This window comes from Pipistrellus hanaki, assembly GCF_964339955.1.
Source record: "Pipistrellus hanaki genome assembly, chromosome: 2".
Lineage (NCBI taxonomy): Eukaryota > Metazoa > Chordata > Mammalia > Chiroptera > Vespertilionidae > Pipistrellus > Pipistrellus hanaki.
Window position 1 is genome coordinate 18,210,872 of NC_140504.1, and position 23,624 is coordinate 18,234,495.

At 42.1% G+C, this 23,624-nt stretch overlaps 1 protein-coding gene and 1 long non-coding RNA gene across 2 annotated transcripts in view; one reads left to right on the top strand and one right to left on the bottom strand.

Moving 5' to 3' along the window:
- The window catches only part of LOC311617530, a 537,075-nt gene that overhangs the window by 76,658 nt on the left and 436,793 nt on the right, over window positions 1-23,624 (bottom strand). The window lies entirely within an intron of this gene.
- LOC311616440 (non-histone chromosomal protein HMG-17-like) lies at window positions 318-926 on the top strand. The gene is given in 3 exon segments (XM_084871788.1): window positions 318-457; window positions 461-483; window positions 485-926. Coding segments are annotated over 3 exon segments (267 nt in total). The 5' UTR covers window positions 318-319; the 3' UTR covers window positions 591-926.

Below are 23,624 nucleotides of genomic sequence, written 5' to 3' on the forward strand. Positions count from 1 at the left end.
TTCCTTCCCTTCCTCTCTGAAATCAATTTAAAAAAAAATTTTTTTTTTTTTTAAAGAAGTAACCCCAAAGAAAAGAATTGACCAATCCAGGTAGAGAGAGTTAGAAACAAGTTATTTTCTAAAACTTCTACCCAGAGTCCTCTTTATCATCGACACCCAAGTAGATACATGGATAACACAGAATGGGCTTCCAAGTCAGGTTATGGTAGCCCAGTGCAGTTCTTTTATAATACTGCTCTCTAGAGCAGTGTGAGGAGGCAGAACGACCTGGTTTGAGCAAAGCCTGCATGTTACTGCAACCCTGCTACCACTCGCCATCATGCCCAAAAGAAAGGCTGAAGGGGATGCTAAAGGAGATAAAGCCAAGGTGAAGGACGAACCACAGAGAAGATCAGCCAGGTCATCAGCTAAGCCTGTTCCTCCAAAGCCAGAGCCTAAGCCTAAAAAGGCTCCTGCATAGAAGGGAGAGAAGGTACCGAAAGGGAAAAGGAAAAGCTGATGCTAGCAAAGAGGGGAATAATCCTGCAGAATATGGAGATGCCAAAACAGACCAGGCTCAGAAAGCCGAAGGTGCTGGAAATGCCAAGTGAAGTGTGTGCATTTTTGATAACTGTGTATTTTCTGGTGACTGTACAGCTTGAAATACATTTTTAATCAAGTTTTATAAAAATGCAGATTTTGTTTTATTTTTATTTTTTTTAAAGCTATGTTGTTAGCACACAGAACACTTAATTTTTATTTTGGGGGGAAGGACATATAGTACTAATAGAATGTCTCCAATGACATCGGGGAGAAATACCTTTCCCTTCTAGTTTTGAGAAACTTCCTCTTGGTTCCTGGGAGGAGGGATCTCTTGATGTTGACTCACATTAGCCATCTTGGCACAAACAACTTGTTGTGTGGGAAAACTAAAATTCGTTTTTATGTCCTTTTTTATCTCGTTTTTATCTCCACTTTAAGCATAGACTTTGGCTCTCTTAAGCTCATAGACCTATTGGGACCTGACCAAAAAAAATTGGTTTCCAGTATGTTGGCAACCTGGACTTCCCAGTGTCACCACTGAGATGACCTCCCCCAAAAGAGCAGCAGTTCCTTTTTAGATTGTGGATCTACAGACTGATATTCTCTGCCATTTTCATTTCATTTCCTTAAAGTCAGGGTCAGCTTATAAAAAGATTTTAAACAACATGCTCAATGTGAAATGTCATCTCTCACTCTAAACTTTTTCCTGTTCAGAGCATCAGATGAAGACTTAATTGGGTTTTATAGTGGCTTTCTGATTTTGGTAGTTCATTGAAGAAGGGAGTTTGAAAGTTGTGTACTGTTAACGATTATCTATCTGTTTGTTTGTTTTTTTTAATATATTTTATTGATTTTTTACAGAGAGGAAGAGAGGGATAGAGTTAGAAACATTGATGAGAGAGAAACACCGAATCAGCTGCCTCTTGCACATCCCACACTGGGGATATGCCCACAACCAAGGTACATGCTCTTGACTGGAATCAAACCCGAGACCTTTCAGTCCGCAGGCCGACGCTCTATCCACTGAGCCAAACTGGTTTCAGCTGTTAATGATTATCTGTCCATGTCCTACCTGAAATACCATGATGGTTATAAAAGTATCTATATAATAAAGAGGTAATATGCAAATTGAACATCACTCCCTCGCACAAGACAGCCATCCCATGTGGTCACAAGATGGCTGCCACAAGATGGCCGGCAGGGGAGGGCAGTTGTGGGTGATGAGGCCAGCAGGAGAGGGCAGTTAGGGGCAACCAGGCCAGCAGGGGAGGGCAGCTAGGGGCAACTAGGCTGGCAAGGGAGGGCAGTTGAGGGAGATCGGCCAGCAGGGGAGCAGTTAGGCATCGATCAGGCTGGCAGGGGAGTGGTTAGGGGGTGATTAGGCTGGCAGGCAGAAGCAGTTAGGGGTAATCAGGCAGGCAGGCAGGTGAGGGGTTGGGAGCCAGCAGTCCTGGATTGTGAGATCAGGCCTAAACTGGCAGCTGGACATCCCCCAAGGGATCCCAAATTGGAGAGGGTGCAAGCTGGGCTGAGGGACTCCCCCCTCAGTGCACAAATTTCATGCACCAGGCCTCCAGTATTTAATAAAGTTGGATGCAGTTTGGCTTGGGGGAAAAAAGGACAGCTCTCTACAACCCATAAATAGCATGTGTTTCACATGCTATTGGAACCCCTGACTCTGGCCATGCTACCTCTCTGCGAGCTCTATTATGGCAGGTCACATTTTAACTGAAGATGCTCTTACACAGCTTTCACATGGATGCCAGTGAGGCAGTGTGTCCTTACCTCGGCTGGAAGTTCTTGGCTCTGGGCATGTCAGCCCAGAGAGCTGGCGTTTGATCAAGGAAAGCATTCATTATGCAAGCTGTATTGGGCTATGAACACCTCAGCCTTGGAATAAACTTAATTTTCACATGAACAATATTGCATTCTATGCATGAAAATTTGGGGAACCTCAACCTCAAATAAATTTGTAAATGCATCTTGATTTCATCACTGAAGAGTCATTGTGTTGTTTCAGAAAAGATATCACAAAGTGACAAATTTCTCTTTTATAGAGAAATAGAATCTCTATATGTCATATATGTGTTTGATATGTATTATAATAAGAATTTCAAGATATTTTTATATAAAGTGCACTTTGTTTTGTTTGCTAATTTCTAAATCCAGCAAGACATCCTAATACTAAACACCCAAATTTTCTCAAGACTGTAATACTAAAAACCCAATCTCAGTTGAATATGTTTTGGGCTTGGTTAAAAGAAGGACAGAAGTTACTAATTTTCATCACCCCTCCAAAAAAATTCCTGAAATATTTAGGGGAAAAAAGTGATTTTTCATACAAAATACAGGGCCTACGCCAATGAACTTGTACAAATTAGCATCAGTTTAGGACTATCTTTTTGAAAATTTCATTGTTTTTATGGTTGTGATTTGAGTCAGAACAATGAGAAAACAGTCATAAGGGGAAATGCAGTTATATATGTGTTCAGGTACATTAATTATTTCTTATAAAACCATTTCAAGCATTTTAACTTTTCATTCTAATGCAGTTTTTAAAAAGTCTAGCAGATAAATCATGTAAAGATACTATTAAAAAAAAAAAAAGAGGCAGTTATTATCATACTGAGCAGTACTTTGCAATTTTTAAAAGACTGCCCAAAATAACAAAAGAGGGAATGAGGTTTTTAAGGATAGTTGAATAAGTAAAAGGAATAATTTTCACTCTAGAATAATACAATCACATCCACTTACCGTTTTTTAAAAATGCTACTAGACACTAGAGTAAAAAATACAAACACCAAATTTAATGTGTTAAGATTCCAGACAGTGGGTTCCAATTTTTCCAGAAGAGCTTTCCTTACTGAGATTCAATGTGGACACGGTGATGTTCCCACAATTCCCTATCTTTCTTTGGTCAGTTCCAGGGAAACAGACTCTGAGGCTGAGATTAGTATTCAGGAGGTTTCGGGGGGGGGGGGGGGGGAGCGGGGGGGCAGGATCTGGGGAGGCAGGAAGGTTGAGGAATAAAGGGACCGTGAGGTAGAAAGAGTTGGTGCAGGGAAAAGCTGAACGTGATTCTTCTACAACCAAAGTCTGAGTCAGCATCAGTGAGTGCTATTGGAAGCCAAGGAGCTGGGGTGACCCTTCAGAACTCTCCAGACTTGAGGCCAGGGGGGCCCAGCCTTTGTATATCCTCATTGACTAGCCTTTGGATGTGACACCATAGGGAGAAGATGGAGCCTGGGGCCAGAGCTCCCCCACTTTGGTCAGGAGCTAAGTCTGGGGAAGGATTCAGCTGTGAGCTAAGCCTTGGGGGGCAGCCTGCAGCTGTCAGGGCAGGGCTGGGGGGGCGGAGGGGGAGGAGGAACGCATCCTGGGAGATCTAACCAAGAAACCATGTCCAGTCCTTAGAGTGAGACTGTTACTAATCAGTGATACTGAGCTGCAAAAATGTCTGACATTAGTAAAATGCAGTGAGAACTTCATTTCATGCTTGTCTACTCAGGTAAAATCCAAAGAAGGAAAATCACCACACACACACACAAAAAAAATAAAAAATAAAAGCTGGAGTGTAAGTTTGGTAAGAGGAGAAATAGATGCAGTGCGATTCTGAGATAATTGACATCTGCTGAAGTCTGATGTTAAGAATTTATTTATTCCTATTTTAGTTCACTTGTCCTATATCTTATTTTCCTAAATAAATATTCATCTTCCTGAAGCAATGATTGAAATTATAAAATAGGATTCACTTCTTTTAAACTTCACCCAAACACATACACTGCTTATATTACTCTCCACTTCTTTTTACATAAAATCCATCAGTAGCTATCATTTGATGTTAAATGATTTGTGCAATTTCCTATGCAAATATTCGTTTAGTGTACTTGTTAAGTAATGAGACAAAAACATAAGAGCAACCATATGTCACACTCTGACATACTGAGTCTATGCGTGACCTTTAGAGAAGTCTCATAAGGATATTTTTTTTTTCTTTACCCCTTTTCCCTCTTTATACCTTCCATTTAATATTAAAATGGCCGAAACCGGTTTGGCTCAGTGGATAGAGTGTCGGCCTGCGGACTGAAAGGTCCCAGGTTCGATTCCAGTCAAGGGCATGTACCTTGGTTGCGGGCACATCCCCAGTAGGGGGTGTGCAAGAGGCAGCTGATCGATGACTCTCTCTCATCGATGTTTCTAACTCTCTATCCCTCTCTCTTCCTCTCTGTAAAAAATCAATAAAACATTTAAAAAATATATTAAAATGTAGAGTACATTAAAAAACATACTTATTTAGATTCTCTTCCCCCACACACGCACACACCATGCACGCCATGATTCTTTTTTTTTTTAATATATTTTATTGATTTTTCACAGAGAGGAAGGGAGAGAGATAGAGAGCCAGAAACGTCGATGAGAGAGAAACATCGACCAGCCGCCTCCTGCACATCCCCCACCAAGGATGTGCCCACAGCCAACGTACATGCCCCTGACCAGAATCGAACCGGGACCTTTCAGTCTGCAGACCGACGCTCTACCACTGAGCCAAACCGGCTTCGGCCACGCCATGATTCTTAAATCAAGAAAACATTGTCTAGCAATAGGTCCCAGTCAGAGAAATGTGGCATCACTCTGATGAACGGACCTCAAATGAGGAACTTCATGTGGTTTTACTGACTAAGGCCCAACCTAAAAATGTGCGCTTGTAGATAAGTAATATGAATGCACAGGAACGTTGGCTTAGTGATGGCTTTTTATTTTCCCCTATCACAGTGTGGTGGCTGCTGAGATAGTTCTGTTTCCAAGCACCTAATCCACATAAAATGCAAAATATTAACCCCCTACTGTCTATTTCTTGGTCTTCAGGGCATCTCAAAGCTAAAATGGCTCACACCAGCCTCCCCCCCCCCCAGTCACTCAGAGATTTCCCCCCCAAATTAACACAATTTACTCAGATGAGCTAGGTGCATGATGCTTTCAGCTGCATCCACTAAAACCAACCTGAAAACCAGAAAATCATTAATTATACCCAAGTCAAAGTATAAGATGTTTAAAATTTTGATTGATTTTTAGTGGAACAATTTTCCCGGTGAAAGTATAGATGAAATACATACCATGAATTTTTCCTCAACCAGAGACTTGCCTTTTTTTCAAAGCTAATACACACGAATAGTTTCAGGATCATTCCTTCACCTAAAATATGTTGAATGAGCTATCACATGTGAAGCATATAGTTTCAGAGCAAGAAAGAATCTTAGACCACCCTGTATAACCAACCCATTTTATAGATAAGGAAAGTGAGGCCAGCATTGGGAAGCCGCCCACCAAAGGGCATAGAGGTCATTAGTATCCACTGTCACACAAGAATGCAACTCTCAGAGCAATGTTCCTCCTGAAGCAATAGTTCCATTAATATTTCAGAGCGTTTTGGTGTATTATAGTTTTTGACAGCAATGAATGAATCACCAACGAATTAAATCTAGTAGGAGATCGTGGTTCCTAATGCCATGGTTAACATTCATGTTTAAATCCTTAAACTACTTCAGTATTTTGTGCATAATGAGGAAACTGAGGCCAGATTTTGTATTTTGTATAAATCTGGGGAAATGTGGTTATGGGGTCACACAATTTAAACACATCTAATATAAATTGCTTACCTGGGCCCCAGGCCCATGCAGAAGAGCTGAGTCCATGAGACCCATGGAACTGGTGGGTCTTATAACCTTCAGCAATGTTTTGCCAGGCAAGAGGTTTCCAACTTAAAAGAATGCATGGCCCGATCCTTTAGCACAAACAAATTAAAACCAGAATATAGTTTCAAAATCTGTAAGGCATTTTGAATGTCTGGTTAATCTCGCATTGTAATTTTCATTCTGCTTTCCCGCTTTTCTCAGAACAAGGTTTTGTGGCCAAATTTTTAAAGATAATACAGAGGGTAGGGGGAATTCATCACAATATATCTTCCCAACCCCTCAAAGTCTTCTACTGCTTTTTGCTTTTATTCTGAATCCTACAAGAATTACTTATGAACAGAAGTATTCTCATATTTCCCATAGTTTCATCTTCATTTCCCAACCCATGAACTTTTGCTGAACATATATTATAGGTTATCTATGGCAGGCTAGTTCAGTTAATACTTACGACGCCACGGTTAAAAGTTCAATTGTAATTAAGAGTCAATGACCTTTACTCTGGCCCGTAGCCCTAAGCCAAGTATGTTCTAGAACCTAACTACGCCTCTAATAAAAGATCCTAGGAAAACCCCACACAAGAGTGAATGGCCTCCTCACACTACTGCAAGTATCTTTTATGACACATCTTTGGTCTGGAAGCCAGCATCACAGTCTTGCATGCAAAGATCAGAGCTGCTAATATCTTAAAAAACAAAAACCAACTACATTTCAGGCCTTTCCCCGGACCTTAGGGTCCCAGTAATGAGAAGATTAGTCACAGTTCCTGCCTTCTCAGAACTGCATTCTAAATTCTGCTTCTTCAGGAAGCTTGTTGGAAAACTTTCAACTAATCCTGATTTTCTTCCTTGAGCTTCTACAGCACTTAGAGTCTATAACTGAATATTAGACCACCTGGCACTGGAATTCTGCTGATTTCATTTTCATTCATTCCTGCAACACTATTCATCTCATTTCCTCGACTAGATTGCCAATCCCTTGAAATCAAAACCCATTACCCTTTATTCTCTACCCCACACAGTGTTTACACGAGTGGTCCTCCATTGATACCACTGACCATTGCATTTTTTATTGCTCTTAAACAGCTTTTTAAAACATCAGAATTAAGAAAGACTGAATAAGTTCAGATAAAATTTTGACTGAGATTTATTTACTAGAAAATTATCTTTCCAAACTTTGATAATAACCTTTAATTCCCACAATATGCCAGGCCTACACACAAATTAATAAGTAACATATTCATACATAGCTGTTAATATGCAGTCTCTATATAACAGCAAGCGAAAAAGCAAATTATTAGGGATAAAAACTACCAAAATAATACTAAGTTAAACCATATGAAATTGCGGGTTTTGTTACTCAGGAATGTTCACCACCCAGCAGGTCCACATGGGTAAACCTGTTATGAATCATGCTTGGTTTTGGATGTGGACATTTACGTGAATTAAAATGTTTTCATATGTTAGGGTATTTTTATGACTCTTCTCTTTGCCTACAGTGAACATTGATTTTAAATTAGAAAAACATTAAGATTATTCTGATTTATTGACTCTAAGATGGATGAATTTTTTTTTTTTCTTTTAAATCTTTGAAAAGATGGCTCTGCCACAGTAAGTCTGCCATCTGGCCTCTGAGTCTTGGTCAGATCTGCAGCTTTGCATCCAGCTCAAGGCTCCTTAAGAAATCGGCTCCTTAGTGTCTAACCCCCTCTAGTGAGCAGATCGCAAACCTCAGTTCATCCCTGTGATTACTTATGAACAGTTGATGCAAACACTGTTACTAGTATTTTTGAGTTGCAGAAAATTGTACGCATGACTTTCTACATGAACTCAGTTTTTATTTTTCCTGGACCAAGTGCATCCAGTATTTCTGTTATTAATGAGTCCGGTTTTTACCTTCAATTTCAATTGCCAAGACTCTGAGTAAAGAATAGTATCACATTAACAACATCAAGGTTCGCTGGATCATCTATCTCCTTTCTAACTTCAATGGCATGAATCTCTATCACCTAGTGTACATGACATAAGGATGATGCCCATGGGATTGACAGGAAAAACCAAATATGGGTTCAATATAGGAGGCTGAAGGTGGTTATTAAATGCGACGTATAATGAAGTTGGGGGCCTAAGCCAAACATGGCTTCCTTCCTCTCTGAAGAAAAAAATAACACACACACACACACACACACACACACACACACACACACACACGAGGTCCGGTGCACAAAATTCGTGCATTGGAGGGGGGTCCCCTTCAGTCTGGCATGCACCTTCTCCAACCCAGGACCCCTTGGGGGATTTCTGACTGCCAGTTGGGATCAGGCCTTAAGCGGCAGCCAGACATCCCTCTTGTAATCCAGGACCGCTCCTAAACACTCACCCGCCTGCCTGATCATCCCTAACCCCTCTGCCTCAGCCTCCATCACCAGAGCTTTGTCTGGAAAGACGTCCAGAAGGTCATTTGGCTGTCTGGTCTAATTAGTATATTATGCTTTTATTAATATATATATCTCAGCGAATCCAAAGCTTTGAGCTTAGGTTAACTTTGCTTAGTCATGAAAATGACCCATCCTTCTTATAATAGGGAATAGGATGGAGTTTTTCTTCAATGTCCATAATAATCTCCTGTTATAATAAAATATATATAGAGAGAGTAGAGTAGACCTGGGGACACAAGACCAGCCTCACCTTATATCCTCACACAAACAACAGAAACCCCCAAACACTGAAACATGCAAGGAAAAAGCCAATGGCTCCTTCTGTCTATATATTGACACCCTCTTCTCTTCCCCTTCTTTCACTATTGATATCCCACCTTCCCCTGACCCCTGCCTCTGCAAGATAACCCCATCCCCCTCTCCAAACTTTTAAACTCTGCCCTCCAGAAACACTTGGATTCGAGCCCTCTGATAACTATCCAAGAGCCATGTAATCTCAGTGCCTCAGTTTTCTCACCTGTAGAATGACAGAAATGTCAAGAGGATCACACCAGATGGTGTTTATAAAGTAAGTGATTTTCATGTGTGTAAATTTTATGCACACGTTTCTTTGTATGTGAATGATTTTACGTGAGGTGATCTGTATACATACTATCTAGCACACAACAGTTCTCCAGCCCCATTGCTGTCATCACCTTGGAGTTGCTGTCACATACACAATTATGTAAGTTAAGCATCCCATGTGTGAAAGTGATTTATAAACTGTAAAGATCTATGCAAATGTGATATTGCTAATGATTTACTAACTCTGAGGTGTTACTTTTCCCTAGGGATATTTGTGTTTTATCTGTAGTCAAAATCTTAAGCTAAAGTTGATGTTACGTTGGTGGGGATTCAGTCTGCAGTCAAATGGGTTGGGGAAGAGAATGTAGGAAAGATGGACAATTTTCTCAGAGTCACCCTAAATTATATTTAAGTGGGAAGAATAAATCAACTTTATGCTTTCTCTACATATAAAGGCAACTTCAAGTAAAGTTAGTGTGATTATTATTATTATTATTAAATATATTTTGTTGATTTTTTACAGAGAGACAGAGAGAGGTATAGAGAGTCAGAAATATCGCTGAGAGAGAAACTTCAATCAGCTGCCTCTTACACACCCCCTACTGGGGATGTGCCCAAAACCAAGGTACATGCCCTTGACCTGAATCGAACCTGGGACCTTTCAGTCCTCAGCCCTACGCTCTATCCATTGAGCCAAACCAGTTTAGGCAAAGTTAGTGATTATTAATGAAAAACAGACAGATTGTTACAAACAGTATGGCATAACAGGATGTATTAGTCCTTGAGTATTTCAGGTCGGTATCCTGGAACCTCACCATCACACAAGGACACCTGCGGCCACACAACTGCGATCATGGGGTGCTGAGCCGGTTCCCCTCCAAGCTTTGCCCCTCCCTCCCATCAGACAATTGAGAAAGGATCATTCTCTTTGAGGATGAGAATTGGGAAACCTCCATTGGACACACAGAGGGGAGGCCTGAGAAGAGCTACAGCTGAGCATGAATCAGGTGTCTAGAGAGGGCTGCCCCAGCTGCAACCTATCTTTCCTCATTCCCACCCCCCACACCCACACTGCCTCAGGGTGGCATCCAGCTTTTTAGTCTGGGTTCTAGATCTTTAGATAGCCAATACACCAACTCCAGTGTATTGGTCATGTAAGCTGTTTTAAAAGAGTAGCTTTGGTAAATTACCCTTGTTTTGATTTAGTGCAGCCTCTCATTCCAGCAGATGGCAATGAAGAACTTTTTATGGGTAAAGAACCCAATATATGCCCTTAAATATTTACAACAATTTTTTGTTCTGATATAACCAATGTTAGGTATAAGAAGAAAATAGGAACCCACTCCTCTTCTAAATTCCGTTTATTTTTCCCTTCTTTTTTTGTAAACAAAAAATCTGAAACCCAAGTTTATTAATTCATCTGACCAACAATGCAATGCTGAGCCTCTGTGGGGGATATTGAAATGAATGGCACAGAGAAACACTGGTGGGTCTGGTCTTTCTATACAGGGACAGTCACAAATAGCTCAACAACCACCTGTTAAAGATAACAAGTTTTAAAAAGACCCACTTCCTTCTGACTCTAAATATGAAGACTTGACAAAATCAAGATGGCTAGACCAGATCAGCCTTTCTTCCAGATATTCTGGCTTAGTAGGCCAATGTAAGTACTGAGATATACACAACTTTAAGTTCCCAGGGGTTATCTGCCCAGGCTAGGCCAAGAGGGGCCATTAGACTCATGGTCCAAGTTGACATTGATGCCCAAATATCCAAAGCATCATCCTGGACTTCCTCTTTTAGGGAGGAGATTATGGCGTAATGGAGTCCATTGGTCTGAACCCACAAGTGAATCTGAGAAACTTGATGCTGGGTTTGGGATCTGTTTGTCACATAAATGACCTCTCATGTCCCTTCCTGTACCAAGGGCCCTCACTACAGGAAGAACAGTCAGGGACAGCAGAATAAGCCCCTGCTGGGCCACTTGTCAGCTTAGCTGAAGCCAGAACTGAGTCCTAAGAGTTTTGAACACAATCTATTTGAAATACTGAAGAGCCTTTTATTCTGCATATGGACCTTAAAGTGTATATTGGGTACACATATATGTGCAAACACCCGTTTTATATATCAACCAAAGGTGGTTATCAATATGAGGATTAAGAAATGCTGTTAATGCCATCTCAAAAAAAAAAAGAGCCATTATTTCAGTCTTTCAAAAAGCAACATATGGGATGACTACATTTTTGAAGAAATACATGAACATTTATAATTATTGAACAGAAACTAACAGGAGGCATAATATTGCTAATCTGCTTTACTTGAAAGCAGTTGGAACATGAGTATTAGCATATACTCCCTTTTAAGGGAGCCAATTTAACTTACAGCCAGACAACACAAAGCTCCATAACTTAGACAGAAATAGCTATTAAAACTGTCAAGGGCAGCACACACTTAAGGATGAAAGCAAAGTGTAGCTGATGGCTTGTCGCTTGCTCATATCCTCATTTCCCTTGGATCTGTGCTTGTCAGTTCAAAATTATTCTATTCCAATGAGTCATTTGTTTTGTTTTGATAGATGTCTGAGATTCCCTTTGGGAGGTGAAGATATTTATTTCTGAAATAAAAATAACAATGTACTCCTGTTGACAGAGGGGAGAAGGCCTCATTTCTCCATTTTGCCCGTGGGGGTGGCTTTCTCACAATATCTCAAGAAAAGGAATTTTATGAGGCTGGCATCGGAGGATGAAATATGGTAGAAAGCTTTATTCCCATGGAATTAAATCCCTGAGTTTCCAAAGTCCCATTTCCCTTTGTCCCTCCATAAAAGAAGTGTAGCTGGGGCTTCAATGGAACTAAAATCAGAGCCAGTGTCCAGAGTTCCCTTTCCATGTCTGCACAGTCCAACACAGCATCAGGTGAGTTTAATTTTGTTTCCCTGTTGCAGTCCATCAGTCCATGGCATGTGGGGCCCACACGTACACATGGCTAAGAAGGAAACACAGGCAAATTCCAGGAACCCAAGAATGAGCCAAGTGTACAAGAGAGCAAGAACTCTTATTATTTAAAAATTATGTGTTCCCAAATTTTTGCATGCTTGTAGTGGTCATGCCCATTCTGGACAATGACTTCTGTTCCCAAGTGTGACTAACAGACAAGTACCTTCCCTATGTCATCCCAATTTTACTGCACATGCATCTATCTTCCCTTTGTGGGATCCCTCCCCCCACTATTTTGCAGGGAATAGGCTGGTGGTCCCCTGGGGAGTGCAAAGTTGCAGCTTCCTGGTGAAGCTGCCCAAATGACCATGTTTATAATGCCTGCCTTCCCTTTCTACCTTTCCTCTTCATGAATAACTAGCTAATTACAATCGTATCATTCCTACTGATTATTAGCAGATTTATTTTTACATATAAACCCCCAAAGAATCCACTTCAGGAATATGCTGTATTTACAGAGATTTTTGGATACGGGTCTTCAGTTCCAGTATTCTCCTTCCTGTCCCTGCGGTCATCACTGTCAGTACCATTCTTTTGCCATTTGCTATGTGTCCCTAATTTGTGAAAACCTAAGGGGTTTTGTTTTGTTTGTTTTTGTTTGCAGCATTTCCTGATAGACAACTGTATGCAGCTTGTTTTCTGCCTAGACTAGACAGAGGGGGCTGTTAGACCCAGGGTCTAAGTTGACACTGATGCCCAGATATCTAAAGCTTCATCCTGGCCCTCCTCTTTTAGGGACATGGTTCTGGAGTGATGGAGCCCATTAGGTCTATGAACCCACCAAGCGAGTGTTTGCCTGGTTCTTAGAAGTATCAGTGGAATTGGTATGTTTAGTCAATGTCATACCCAGGGGGTGTAACTCCCACACTGGGTTTTCAGCCTGTGAAAAAAAGGATATCATGGTAGGGGAGGTCAAATTAAAACCTCTAAAACTGCCCACCTCCAAACTTTTAAAACAAATCACATCCCAGGGATTGGGAGAGCTCCTTGGTCTTTTCCTTTAATTCTCTAATCTGACCCATGCAGAAACCAGGGATTCTAGAGTGACTATTAAAAACTCAACCAGATAATAATCCCCAATTGCAGACACTATGCCAGATGTGGTATTTTTTCTAGAGCATATTAGCACAACCTCAAGTATATGGTATGTGGTCATTGATGCAGCCTTTATGTTCTTTTCTATTTGAATCAGAAAAATGGATCGCATTTACATGGTATGGATAGTACTATACAATTACAATTTGTCTCAGAGCTCTGTTAACTCTCCTGTCACTGGTCATAATATAGGCCAGTGATATTTGGACTATTTCTGTATCTCACAGTGAAGCACGTTAATTCATTACGCAAGTCACATTATGCTAGGTAGGCTGTATGGTAGGAAGTCTAGCAAGCTGGAGGCCTTGGTAAGACTCGTGTGCTCTGCGAGGTAAAGATAAGTCTTATGAAGACCCACAGAGCTGCGTCAGTAAAAACCTTAGAGTCCAGAAGTGAGAGGAATGACAGTAAACTGTCTCCAAAGTAGGAAGCTCAATGCATTCAGGTTCTGAAGGCAGCGTAGTGCACACCTGGGAATGCTGCCGCACCTCTGTACCAGATGACACAGAAGACTGCCAGCCTTGAGGGACCCAGGGGAGAAAAGAGCTCTGCAGCAGACCCAGGTTGTGGTAGCTCAAGCAGCCCTGCCATCTGGACCCCTAAGCCAGCAGACCCCCATAGTAATAGAGGTATTGGTGCTGGGAAAAGATGATGTGTGGAGTATATGCTGTACAGTGAGCCCCACTGGAGGATGACAATATAGGCCCTGGGAGTCTGGAACCAGGCCATGCCACAGGCAGGGAGGAATCTGCATTTGCTCTGGAGGCCCTGAGATGGACCGCTTGGGCATGGGCCACCGAGCAGCCATGCCTCCAGAACTGCTCAGCACGGGCTTGGTCCTATTAGACCCACCGAGTCGTGATGTTGAGTGGGCCCAGAAGCAATTCTTCACAAGATGGAAATGGTATCTCTGGGTCAAAATGAGCAGGATGAGCTCTAACAGTTTGGCTCAGTGGATAGAGCATTGGCCTGCGGACTGAAAGGTCCCAAGTTCGATTCCAGTCAAGGGCATGTACCTTGGTTGCGGGCACATCCCCAGTAAGGGGTGTGCGGGAAGCAGCTGATCAATGTTTCTCTCATCGATGTTTCTCTCTATCCCTCTCCCTTCCTCTCTGTAAAAAATCAATAAAATATACGGTATGTATTTTCAAATGAACAGTATGAGAGGACATGAGGAAACTGCATAAGCAGGTCGCTCAGATGCTCTTGTCAAACATTTTGCCATCCCCTCAATGCAAACCTATGGGCAATTGCTGACAAGCAGCTGATGACCACAGTACAAGGGTGGGTTGGCTCAGTAGGTAGTACAAGCTGAAAATGGACAGTAACTCTCTCAGCATCCCTCATTATGGTCTTGAAAGAACAGCTGCAAGCCCTCTGCATGTGTATATCTGGCCCATGGAAGTTAAACACCAGCACCATCTGACGCACACTGGAACAATTTACTGTCCAACTAACCAATACCCAGTACGCCATCACCATCCCAGGTGTTCATTATCCAGCAGATGCTCACTTTTTCCGGTTAACTGACAACCTGAAAGCCAGGCAGCTGAGCTACCCTCAAGCTAATTGCAAATGATGTGTTTTGAAGCCCCAGATCTCTGCAGTTTCTAATAGCATCATCTGCACCTGCTGAAGGTGTAGGACTTTGATATTAGGTCACCCCACAAAACAGGTTTTGCCAGAAGCCCCTTGGGGAAGTCTAGGATACACACCTCCCAACAATTCAAACTAATAAATGCAAAGCCTCTTACAGTATCAATTACATTAATATCAAGGAGACCTGGCTGCCATGAAAAACAATAGACAGACTGTCAAGTCTCAGAGGGAAGGCGTGGGTGGGAAGAGATCAACCAAAGAACTTGTATGCAGATACTGTATGCATAACCCATGGACACAGGCAACGGGGGGAGGGGGGGGTGGTGAAGGCTTGGGGTAGGGGCTGGTTCAAAGGGGTTAATGGGGGAAAAGGGGAAACATATGTAATACTTTCAACGATAAAGAAGGTTGGTTCTTTGCAAAGTGGTAAAAAGGAATCGACCTTATTCCTTCTTATGAAACTTACTCAGAAAAAGCATTACACTTTACGTTTGGGAAGACAAATACACAGTCGTATGAATTACGCCGCATTCAGGAATCCAGCCCAGTAACTACTTATTTATATTCCCAGCAACTTAAATCATTTTCTGGTTATCTTTTCATTTGCTGCCACACTTTCTGAAAGACCTCCTTTCAAACACAGTCACACTGACAGGTTACTCGCTGCTCTGCAACATGGGAGCCGCTCTGTGGCCATGCTTTTTTGCCGAGTCTGACAGGTGCTGCTTCCCCTGGCTAAGCTGTCTACTCTGAACCTGGCAGTGACTGGGCATAACCCTGTCCAGGAGGCCATGCACGCCAGGAAACCAAATCCTTCTGCTGTCTTAATTCTGACTTCACTTAGCCCAGAGTGGGGGCGGAAATGATAGCTTTTCTGAACTGGCCTTGGGCAAAAGCGTCAACTATTCCAAAAGAAACTTAGAGCGGAAAGGAAGCATAGAATTCATCTAGTCTAATCCTTACATTTTGCAAATTAAAAAAAACCCTAAATAGTGGAGGCACTTTTGCAAGGCCGCTCAGCTGGAGAGCAGGAAAATGCTAGGAGGCATGCTGTTATGACAAAACCCCCTGACAAAGTGGAGTCGTCTGCTGAGTTAGTTTGATTGCCCTCAGAATCGCACCCCCACCCTTCCTTCTTCCCACACTGCCCAGCTCTTTCCTCTAGTTCTTGACCCTGTGCTCTACCTTTGGTATCTCTCTGGTAAGTTCTAGCTGTTTCTTCAGGGGTGGTATCTGCTGGGGTCTATTGAAGAGACTTGTTATGCTAGGTATTTTTTATTTTTATTACATATGTCTCCGTTTACCCTGATAAAACAGAGGGGGTCCTGACCAGTTTGACTCAGTGGATAGAGAGTAGGACCAAGGACTGAAAGGTCCTGGGTTCAGTTCCAGTAGATAGCATGTACCTTAGTTGTGAGCTCGATCCCCAGTAGGGGCCATGCAGGAGGCAGCTAATCCATGTTTCTCTCTCAACAATGATGTTTCTAACTCTCTATTCCTTTCCCTTTCTCTCTGGAAAAAAAAAAAATCAATACAAATATATTTTAAAAAACAAACAAACAAAAAAAAGAGGGGATTTAATTCAGGGACTTGGTTATATGGTTGCTGAAACAGTGAAAAAGCACAATATAGGATACTAAGGTAACCCAGAGGTTAGTGACTGCAGGAAGCAGCTACCACTATGGTGTGTGTGTGTCAGGGTGGGGGAGGGGGGTTAGGAAGGGGGGGACCGGCAACAGAAAAGAAGTGATGTTACCATAGGTTAGACACTCATAGGAGGGCTCCAGGATTCAGCCATGGCTGGTGCCTGGATCTATGAAGAACATGCCACATGGTTGTTGTTCAAATAATTCCAACTAGCCCAGCCAGCGTGGCTCAGTGGTTGAGCATTTCCTATTAACCAGGAGGCCATGGTTCGATTCCTGGTCAGGGCACAAGCCTGGGTTGCCGGCTCAATCCCCAGTGTGAGGGGGCAGCCAATCAATGATTTTCTCCCATCCTTGATATTTCTCTCTCTCCCTCTCCCTTCCTCTTTGAAATAAATTAAAATCTACTTTTTAAAAAATAATTCATTCCAACAGGATTTATATTGCCATGAAAGAAAACAAAATGCTTAAGAAAAGGAACCATTTTATAGCACCTGAAAGCCTTGTTGTGCTAATGAAAGAGTATTTTATGTAATCATTAAAGCCAGTCCCTTAAGGATATATGCGAGGGAAAACTTTGCAGCCCGGTTCTAATTACTGCATGTACTTAGAAGTAATCAAAAACCATGTCTTAAAAAATATTCTGTAATTAAGACTGCTCACTCAGTTAGCTTTGACTTTTTCCCTATTCCAACTTGTCTGAATGAGTAAAGTCCTGACTAAGAGCAATAAATCAAAGCCATTATAATTACACTGTGTTTAGCATCATCCATCATATGTCTGTACTAATTTCACTTGTAATTGCTTTTGTCATTGCTTACAGTTTTATTAACAATAGTAATTGCTACAATTTTATAAAGGGTTGGTTACATAGCAAGTAATTTATAAAAATTTCATTTAATCATCACAACTTATCTGTGAGGTAAGTGTTATTTTCATTTCAGAGGTGAGGAAGCCGTTCTGAAAACTTCTGTGACTCACATCCACAAAGTGGTTTTAAGGGGTACCCTCTGATTTATGTCTTTACCTCAGTCCTTTATGCTATTACAGAGATTAAGTGGAATTATACTAAAAGTAATTCAAAAGAGCACTTGTTAATAAAATATAGCCAAATGAAGCATATGGAACATTTTTGTTATAGTTCTTATAGCATCTGTGTCTGCTAATCCCATCATCTCAGCCGTTTCTGATAGATTTTTTTTTTCTTGTTTGTAGACCTATTTCCCCGCTTTTTTGCATAGGTTGAATTTTGTCCCCCCAAAAAAGATATTGAAGTCCTAGTCCATGGTACCTCAGAATGTAGCCTTACTTAGAAATAGGACTGCTGCAGATGTAATTAGTTAAGATAAGGTCATACTGCAGGAGGGTGGGCCCTTCATCCAATGTGACTGGTGCCATTGTAAGAGAAGGAGAGGACGGGGCCTAAGAGATATGGTGACAGGTAGAGACTAGAACAATACAGCTACAGGCCAAGGAGCACGAAGGAACATCAGCGAGGAAGAGATAAGGAAGAATTCCTCCCAGAGTTAGAGGGAGCACGGTCCTACTGACATCATGATTTTACACTTTGAGCTTTCAGAGGCGTAAGAAAATCCATTTCTGTGTTTTCAGGCTACCACGTTGTGTTCCTTTGCTATGGCAGTCCTGGGACATGAATAAACCTGCTAATTTGGGTTGAATGCTGAATATTGTAAACTTGACATTTTGGGGTCCTGGATTTTGTTGTATCACTTTAAAGAGTATTGGACTGCCGAAACCGGTTTGGCTCAATGGATAGAGCGTTGGCTTGGGGACCAAAAGGTTCCGGGTTCGATTCCGGTCAAGGGCATGTACCTTGGTTGCGGGCATATCCCCAGTAGGGGGTATGCAAGAGGCAGCTGATCAATGTCTATCTCTCATCGATGTTTCTAACTCTCTATCTCTCTCCCTTCCTCTCTGTACAAAATCAATTATATATATATATATATATATATATATATATATATATATACACACACACACACACACACACACACACACACACATATAAAGAGCATTGGACTTATTCTAGCATTCAGTTGACATACCTAGGAGCAGTTTTATCCTTCTGAAAGTTGCTTTCCATGTTCATCAGGATAGATTAGGAGAAATTATTGGTCTAGTGCTAATACTCTTCTTTAAAACTCTACTCAATGTCCAGGTCTTAGAAGAACTCTCCACTCTGGCTGACAGAAATATGAACTATTCCCAGCCCAGTGTGAACTCTGGAAAATGTTTGACTTATGATGTCTGAGGGTCTTTGCCTGACGTCAACCTTGGAGAATTTCTTCTCATGCATGTGCAGATCGGAACTCAACCAAATACTGGAGAAGATCCATTTACAGGTCTCCAGAACTCTCAGGGTAGCTCCCCCTTCTCTGGAATTCTGTTCCCAAAATTCTAGACACGTCTTCTCCAGAATTCCAATTTCTGTCTCTTCAATCAGCCAGACTTCTGGGCTCTGCAACCTGGAAACTGCCCTTGGGCTGTAAGTCAGTCAATTGTAAGCTCACCTTATCACTTAGGTTGTCATTTTCTCAGGGATCACAGTCCCATACTGGCTCTTAGTCAATGCCTGGAAACCTTGGTTTCATATATTTTATCTGACTTTCCTTTTTTTATGTTGGAGATTGAATCTAGTCCCTATTATATCATCATGCTGGAAAGAATGTTATTTATCTTTTAAGCAAGAATATGGTGTTTTGAAACATTTCATTTCCCCCTTCTTAGTAGCTGAAGGGCACATCCCACCTCGCTGCACTAATGTGCTACATGTCATGTATCCCTCGACACCAAGAGTTTTTGCTGCGATGCCTCCAAGAAATAGAAATTTAAGAATTGAACCAGAGCCTGTCAGTTTGGACCCAAGGCACCCCACTCTCAATAAACATCTTGTGTTACTGATGACTGTTGAGGAAAACTGGTGACAGCGCATTTTGCTTTTTTAAAGTGATTTCATGAGCCAAGCAGATGGCAAGTTTTATCATTTGTCAACAAATGCCAACCTAGTGATTCCCATCTTTGAAACAATCTTTACCTCGGCACCAAGTTTGAGCCAGGGCAGGGTGGGGGGATCAGGGAGAGAGAGGTGTAACGTGGGCATATTCAGGTATGATGTGATCATCAAAAACCAAGAAATTCACATAAGAATAAATTGGACAAAAAGCAACACTCTGTATTAAATACATGCTAAATTACAGACTGACTCTATAGACTGACACTTTTACAGCGATTTATAAATTACAAGACATTGCCACATTTATTTATTCCCTTCAAAAATACTTCATCCACAGTTTTCTGTTTCTCGGCTGATGGCAATTCCTTTCTCGAGACCCTCAGGCAGAAAGCCTGGGATCATTATGGCTCCTCTCCTCTCAGGGACCTCCTACCCAATCCATCAGCAAATTGAGCAAACTCTAAGTAGAAAATGGATCTAGATGCAGCCATGCCTCCATACCCTTACTGTCTGCATGACGGCCATCTCTCTTGGATTCCTGCAAGAGCCAAGTAGTTAACCTGCCCCCAACCCAGCTCCCCAGAATTATTTTCTTTCTTTCTTTAAAAATATATGTGTGTGCGGGTGCGTGCGTGCGTATGTGTGTGTGTGTGTGTGTGTGTGTGTGTGTGTGATGAGAATCATTGATTGGCTGCCTCCTGCACTCATCCTACTGGGGATCAAGCCGGAGCCAGGGTATGTGCCCTTGATGGGAATCGAACCTAGAACCCTTCAGGCAGATGCTCTATCCATTAAGCCAAATCAGCTAGGGCTCCCAGGACAGTTTTCAATTCAACAATCAGAATAATCCTGATATAAATCAGATTGTCACTCCCCTGCTCAAAACTTATCCAAAACAGAGTAGGTTTCTTTTTCTTTTTTACAGCCAACACTGTTGGTCAGTTCCTGGCATCACGTGACAAGCCTCTATGACAGAAACTGGAAATCTAATCATAAAGATTTGGAAGGGCAGGAATGTCACATCAACATTTCTTAAGTATAAGAAACTGCCCCCCTACCTAGCAAAAAAAAAAAAATCTCTTGTGTTTGTGGGAAGAAGTGATGGAAGAAAAATGTCCTTTCCATTATCTCGGAAAACTCCTAAGCTATTATAGAACATATAGTGCATGCCATCAGTCAATCATGTTTCAATCTTTTAAAATAAATTTTTGATGCTTTATAATGTGAGTGATTCTGTTGTAAATGTAAAATAATTAGCTTTTTTTGTTTAAAAAAGCAATAATGTGTTTCTGGTAAAAATGCTAGATGAAAAATATTTCTTTTTTATGCCAACATGTTTCTTTTTAATGTATGCTAAAGCATATGAGCAGATAGAAACATCAGATCAGTGAGACATAAATTTCAATGTAGAAATTATTCATTGTACATGAGTCAACAATATTCCCTACAGGAAGCTCTGCCAAGTGCTACCAATCTAAAACATATTGCCCTCCCAAGCCATGCATCATCCAGGGAGAGCTCAAATAAAATCTTTGGTGATTTTTTAATTGGGTTTTGCCTAGCAATATTTCCAATGTCTATGTCCTTCAGAGCAGAAGGTCTCTTAAACGAGCTATTTCAAAAGAGGTCTTAAGTGTTACAGAAAGCCACCTGGTTTTTCCAAATTTTCAGTTATTAATGAACAAAAACATGTTGATTCTGAGAGGGCCAATGTGGGGTTAAAAAACAAAAAATGTCTCTGTCCTCAGAGAAGGCATGACTTGGACTGGGCCTTTGTTGGTATTTGGCTGAGGGGAGAGAGGCAGTGGCCATCTGTGGTGAGAGCCAAGCACAAGTTTGTCCTGGAGACCAGGGGACCATTAGTCAGGGCAAGAGTGAGGCTGAGGGTGGAGGAACAGAGCAGGAGGGAGACGGGTCTGAGTGAGGCTTATGATCCAAGAAGCCAATGAAGTACTTGTTTACGGCAGGAGCAAAGCAGGGGCCCCGGAGAAGGAGAAACAAGAAACGTTGCCAAGTTGGTTTGCAATTTTGCAAAAACACAATTCTAAAAAGGGGCTGTTTTCATTTCAGCATAGAAGTAACTCCTGTCTCCTCTAGATGAGTGATGTTTTACTTAGAATCCTGTAAGGTGAGTGATGAAGGAGATGTGACCCCATCATCATCATCATCGCCTTAGTTCCAGGGCCCTGGAAGGTCTTATTTGGGCTCCAAGTGGGGCTCTAGAGGAGAAAGCTTGGAAAGGGAATAGGAAAAAATGCACCGGCATGGGGAGAGAGAAAGCAGCAGCCTGCAGAAATGACTTGAGCAGTGATGTATGAGGTGGCGGGGAACGCAGCAAGCACTGTCGCATTCCAGGTGTAAGGTGCTGGTAAGGGCCAGGAACACTTGCCCAGCGATAGTTTGAGGAGTCTTTCATTTATCATTATAAGAAGCAGTGTTAAAAGCAGCAGAACCCACTTCCATTCTATTTTTGTATAGCAAACTTATCCCATTTATGTAGGTTAGATATAACTGAAGTTGTTAATATCATTTTTCATATTCTCTCTATGATAATGTCAAATATTGTAAGACATGGATAGATAGATAACAGACATAGATAGATGTGGTTACATTACTGAAATTACTCATCAATGTATCTTTTCTAAAAGCTGTGAGCTCATAGTTCACATACCATATAATTTGCTCAGTAAAATGCAGAATTGAATAGCTTTTAATATATTTACAGATATGCACAATCATCACTACAGCCTATTTTAGCACATTTTTTTATCACCTCTGAAATAAACCTCACTTCCTTCATGACCATCCTCTACCTCCCCGGTCCACTTCCAGCCCTGGTCAATCACTAACCTGCTTTCTGTCTCCATAGACTTCCTCATCTGGATATTTCATGTGAATCAATTCATACAATATGTGGTCTCTTGTGACTGGCTTCATTCACTTATGTTTTCAATGTTCATACATACTGTAGCACATATTAGTACTTCTTTCTTTTTTATGGCTAAACTAGAGGCCCAGTGCACGAAATCTTTGCACGGGGGAGTAGGGTGTCCCTCATCCCAGCCTGGACCCTTGCCAATCTGGGACACCTCAAGGGATGTTCAACTGCCCGTTTAGGCCCGATCTTTGTATGGGCAATTGGACAACCCTCTCACAATCCAGGACTGCTGACTCCCAACTGCTCACTTGCCTGCCTTCCTGATTGCCCCTAACCTCTTCTGCCTGCCAGCCTGATCACCCCCTAACCACTCCCCTGCCAGCCTGATTGATGCCTAACTGCTCCCCTCCTAGGATGTTTGCCCCTAACTGCCCTCCCCTGCACGCCTGGTTCTCCCCAACTGCTCTCCACTACAGGCCTGGGTCCCCCCCGGCCCCCATATGCCCTTCCCTGCATGCCAGTTACCCCATATTTCCCCCCTCTGCCATCCCCTGCTGACCATCTTGTGGTGGCCATCTTGTGCCCACATGGGGGCAGGATTTTTGATCACATGGGGCAGCCATCTTGTGTGTGGGAGTGATGGTCAATCTGCATATTATTCTTTTATTAGATAGGATAGAGGTCTGGTGCTTGGTTGGGGATGGCTTGTTGCCCTGAAGGATGTCCCTGATCAGGGTGGGGGTTCCCTTGGAGCTTGGGGAGGCCTGACTGAGGGGGGCCTATGGTGGATGGCAGGCCAGCCACCCCCCTGACGACCAAAGCAGAGGCTCTGGTACCTGAGGTTTATTTATCTTCTACAATTGAAACTTTGTAGTCTGGAGCAGAGCCAAGCCTTCTGATTGCTCTGCGGCAGCAGCCATTTCTGTTGGGGTTTATATATCTTCTATAATTGAAACTTTGTAGCCTTAAGTGGAGACCTGGGCCCACCGTGGTGTGCAGAAAGCTTGGCTTCCTCCATTGCTGGGGCAACCGTAGCCTCCCGCTCTATCCAGCTCCATGGCTGCCGCCGTTTCTGTTTGGATTTGTTCACCTCCTATAATTAAAACTTTGTAGCTTTGAGTGGAAGCCTAGGTTGGCAAGGGCAGGTGGAAAGCTTGGCTTCCTCCATTGCCAGATAAACCCAAGCCTCCCTCCTGCTCTCTGTGGCTGTAGCCATCTTGGTT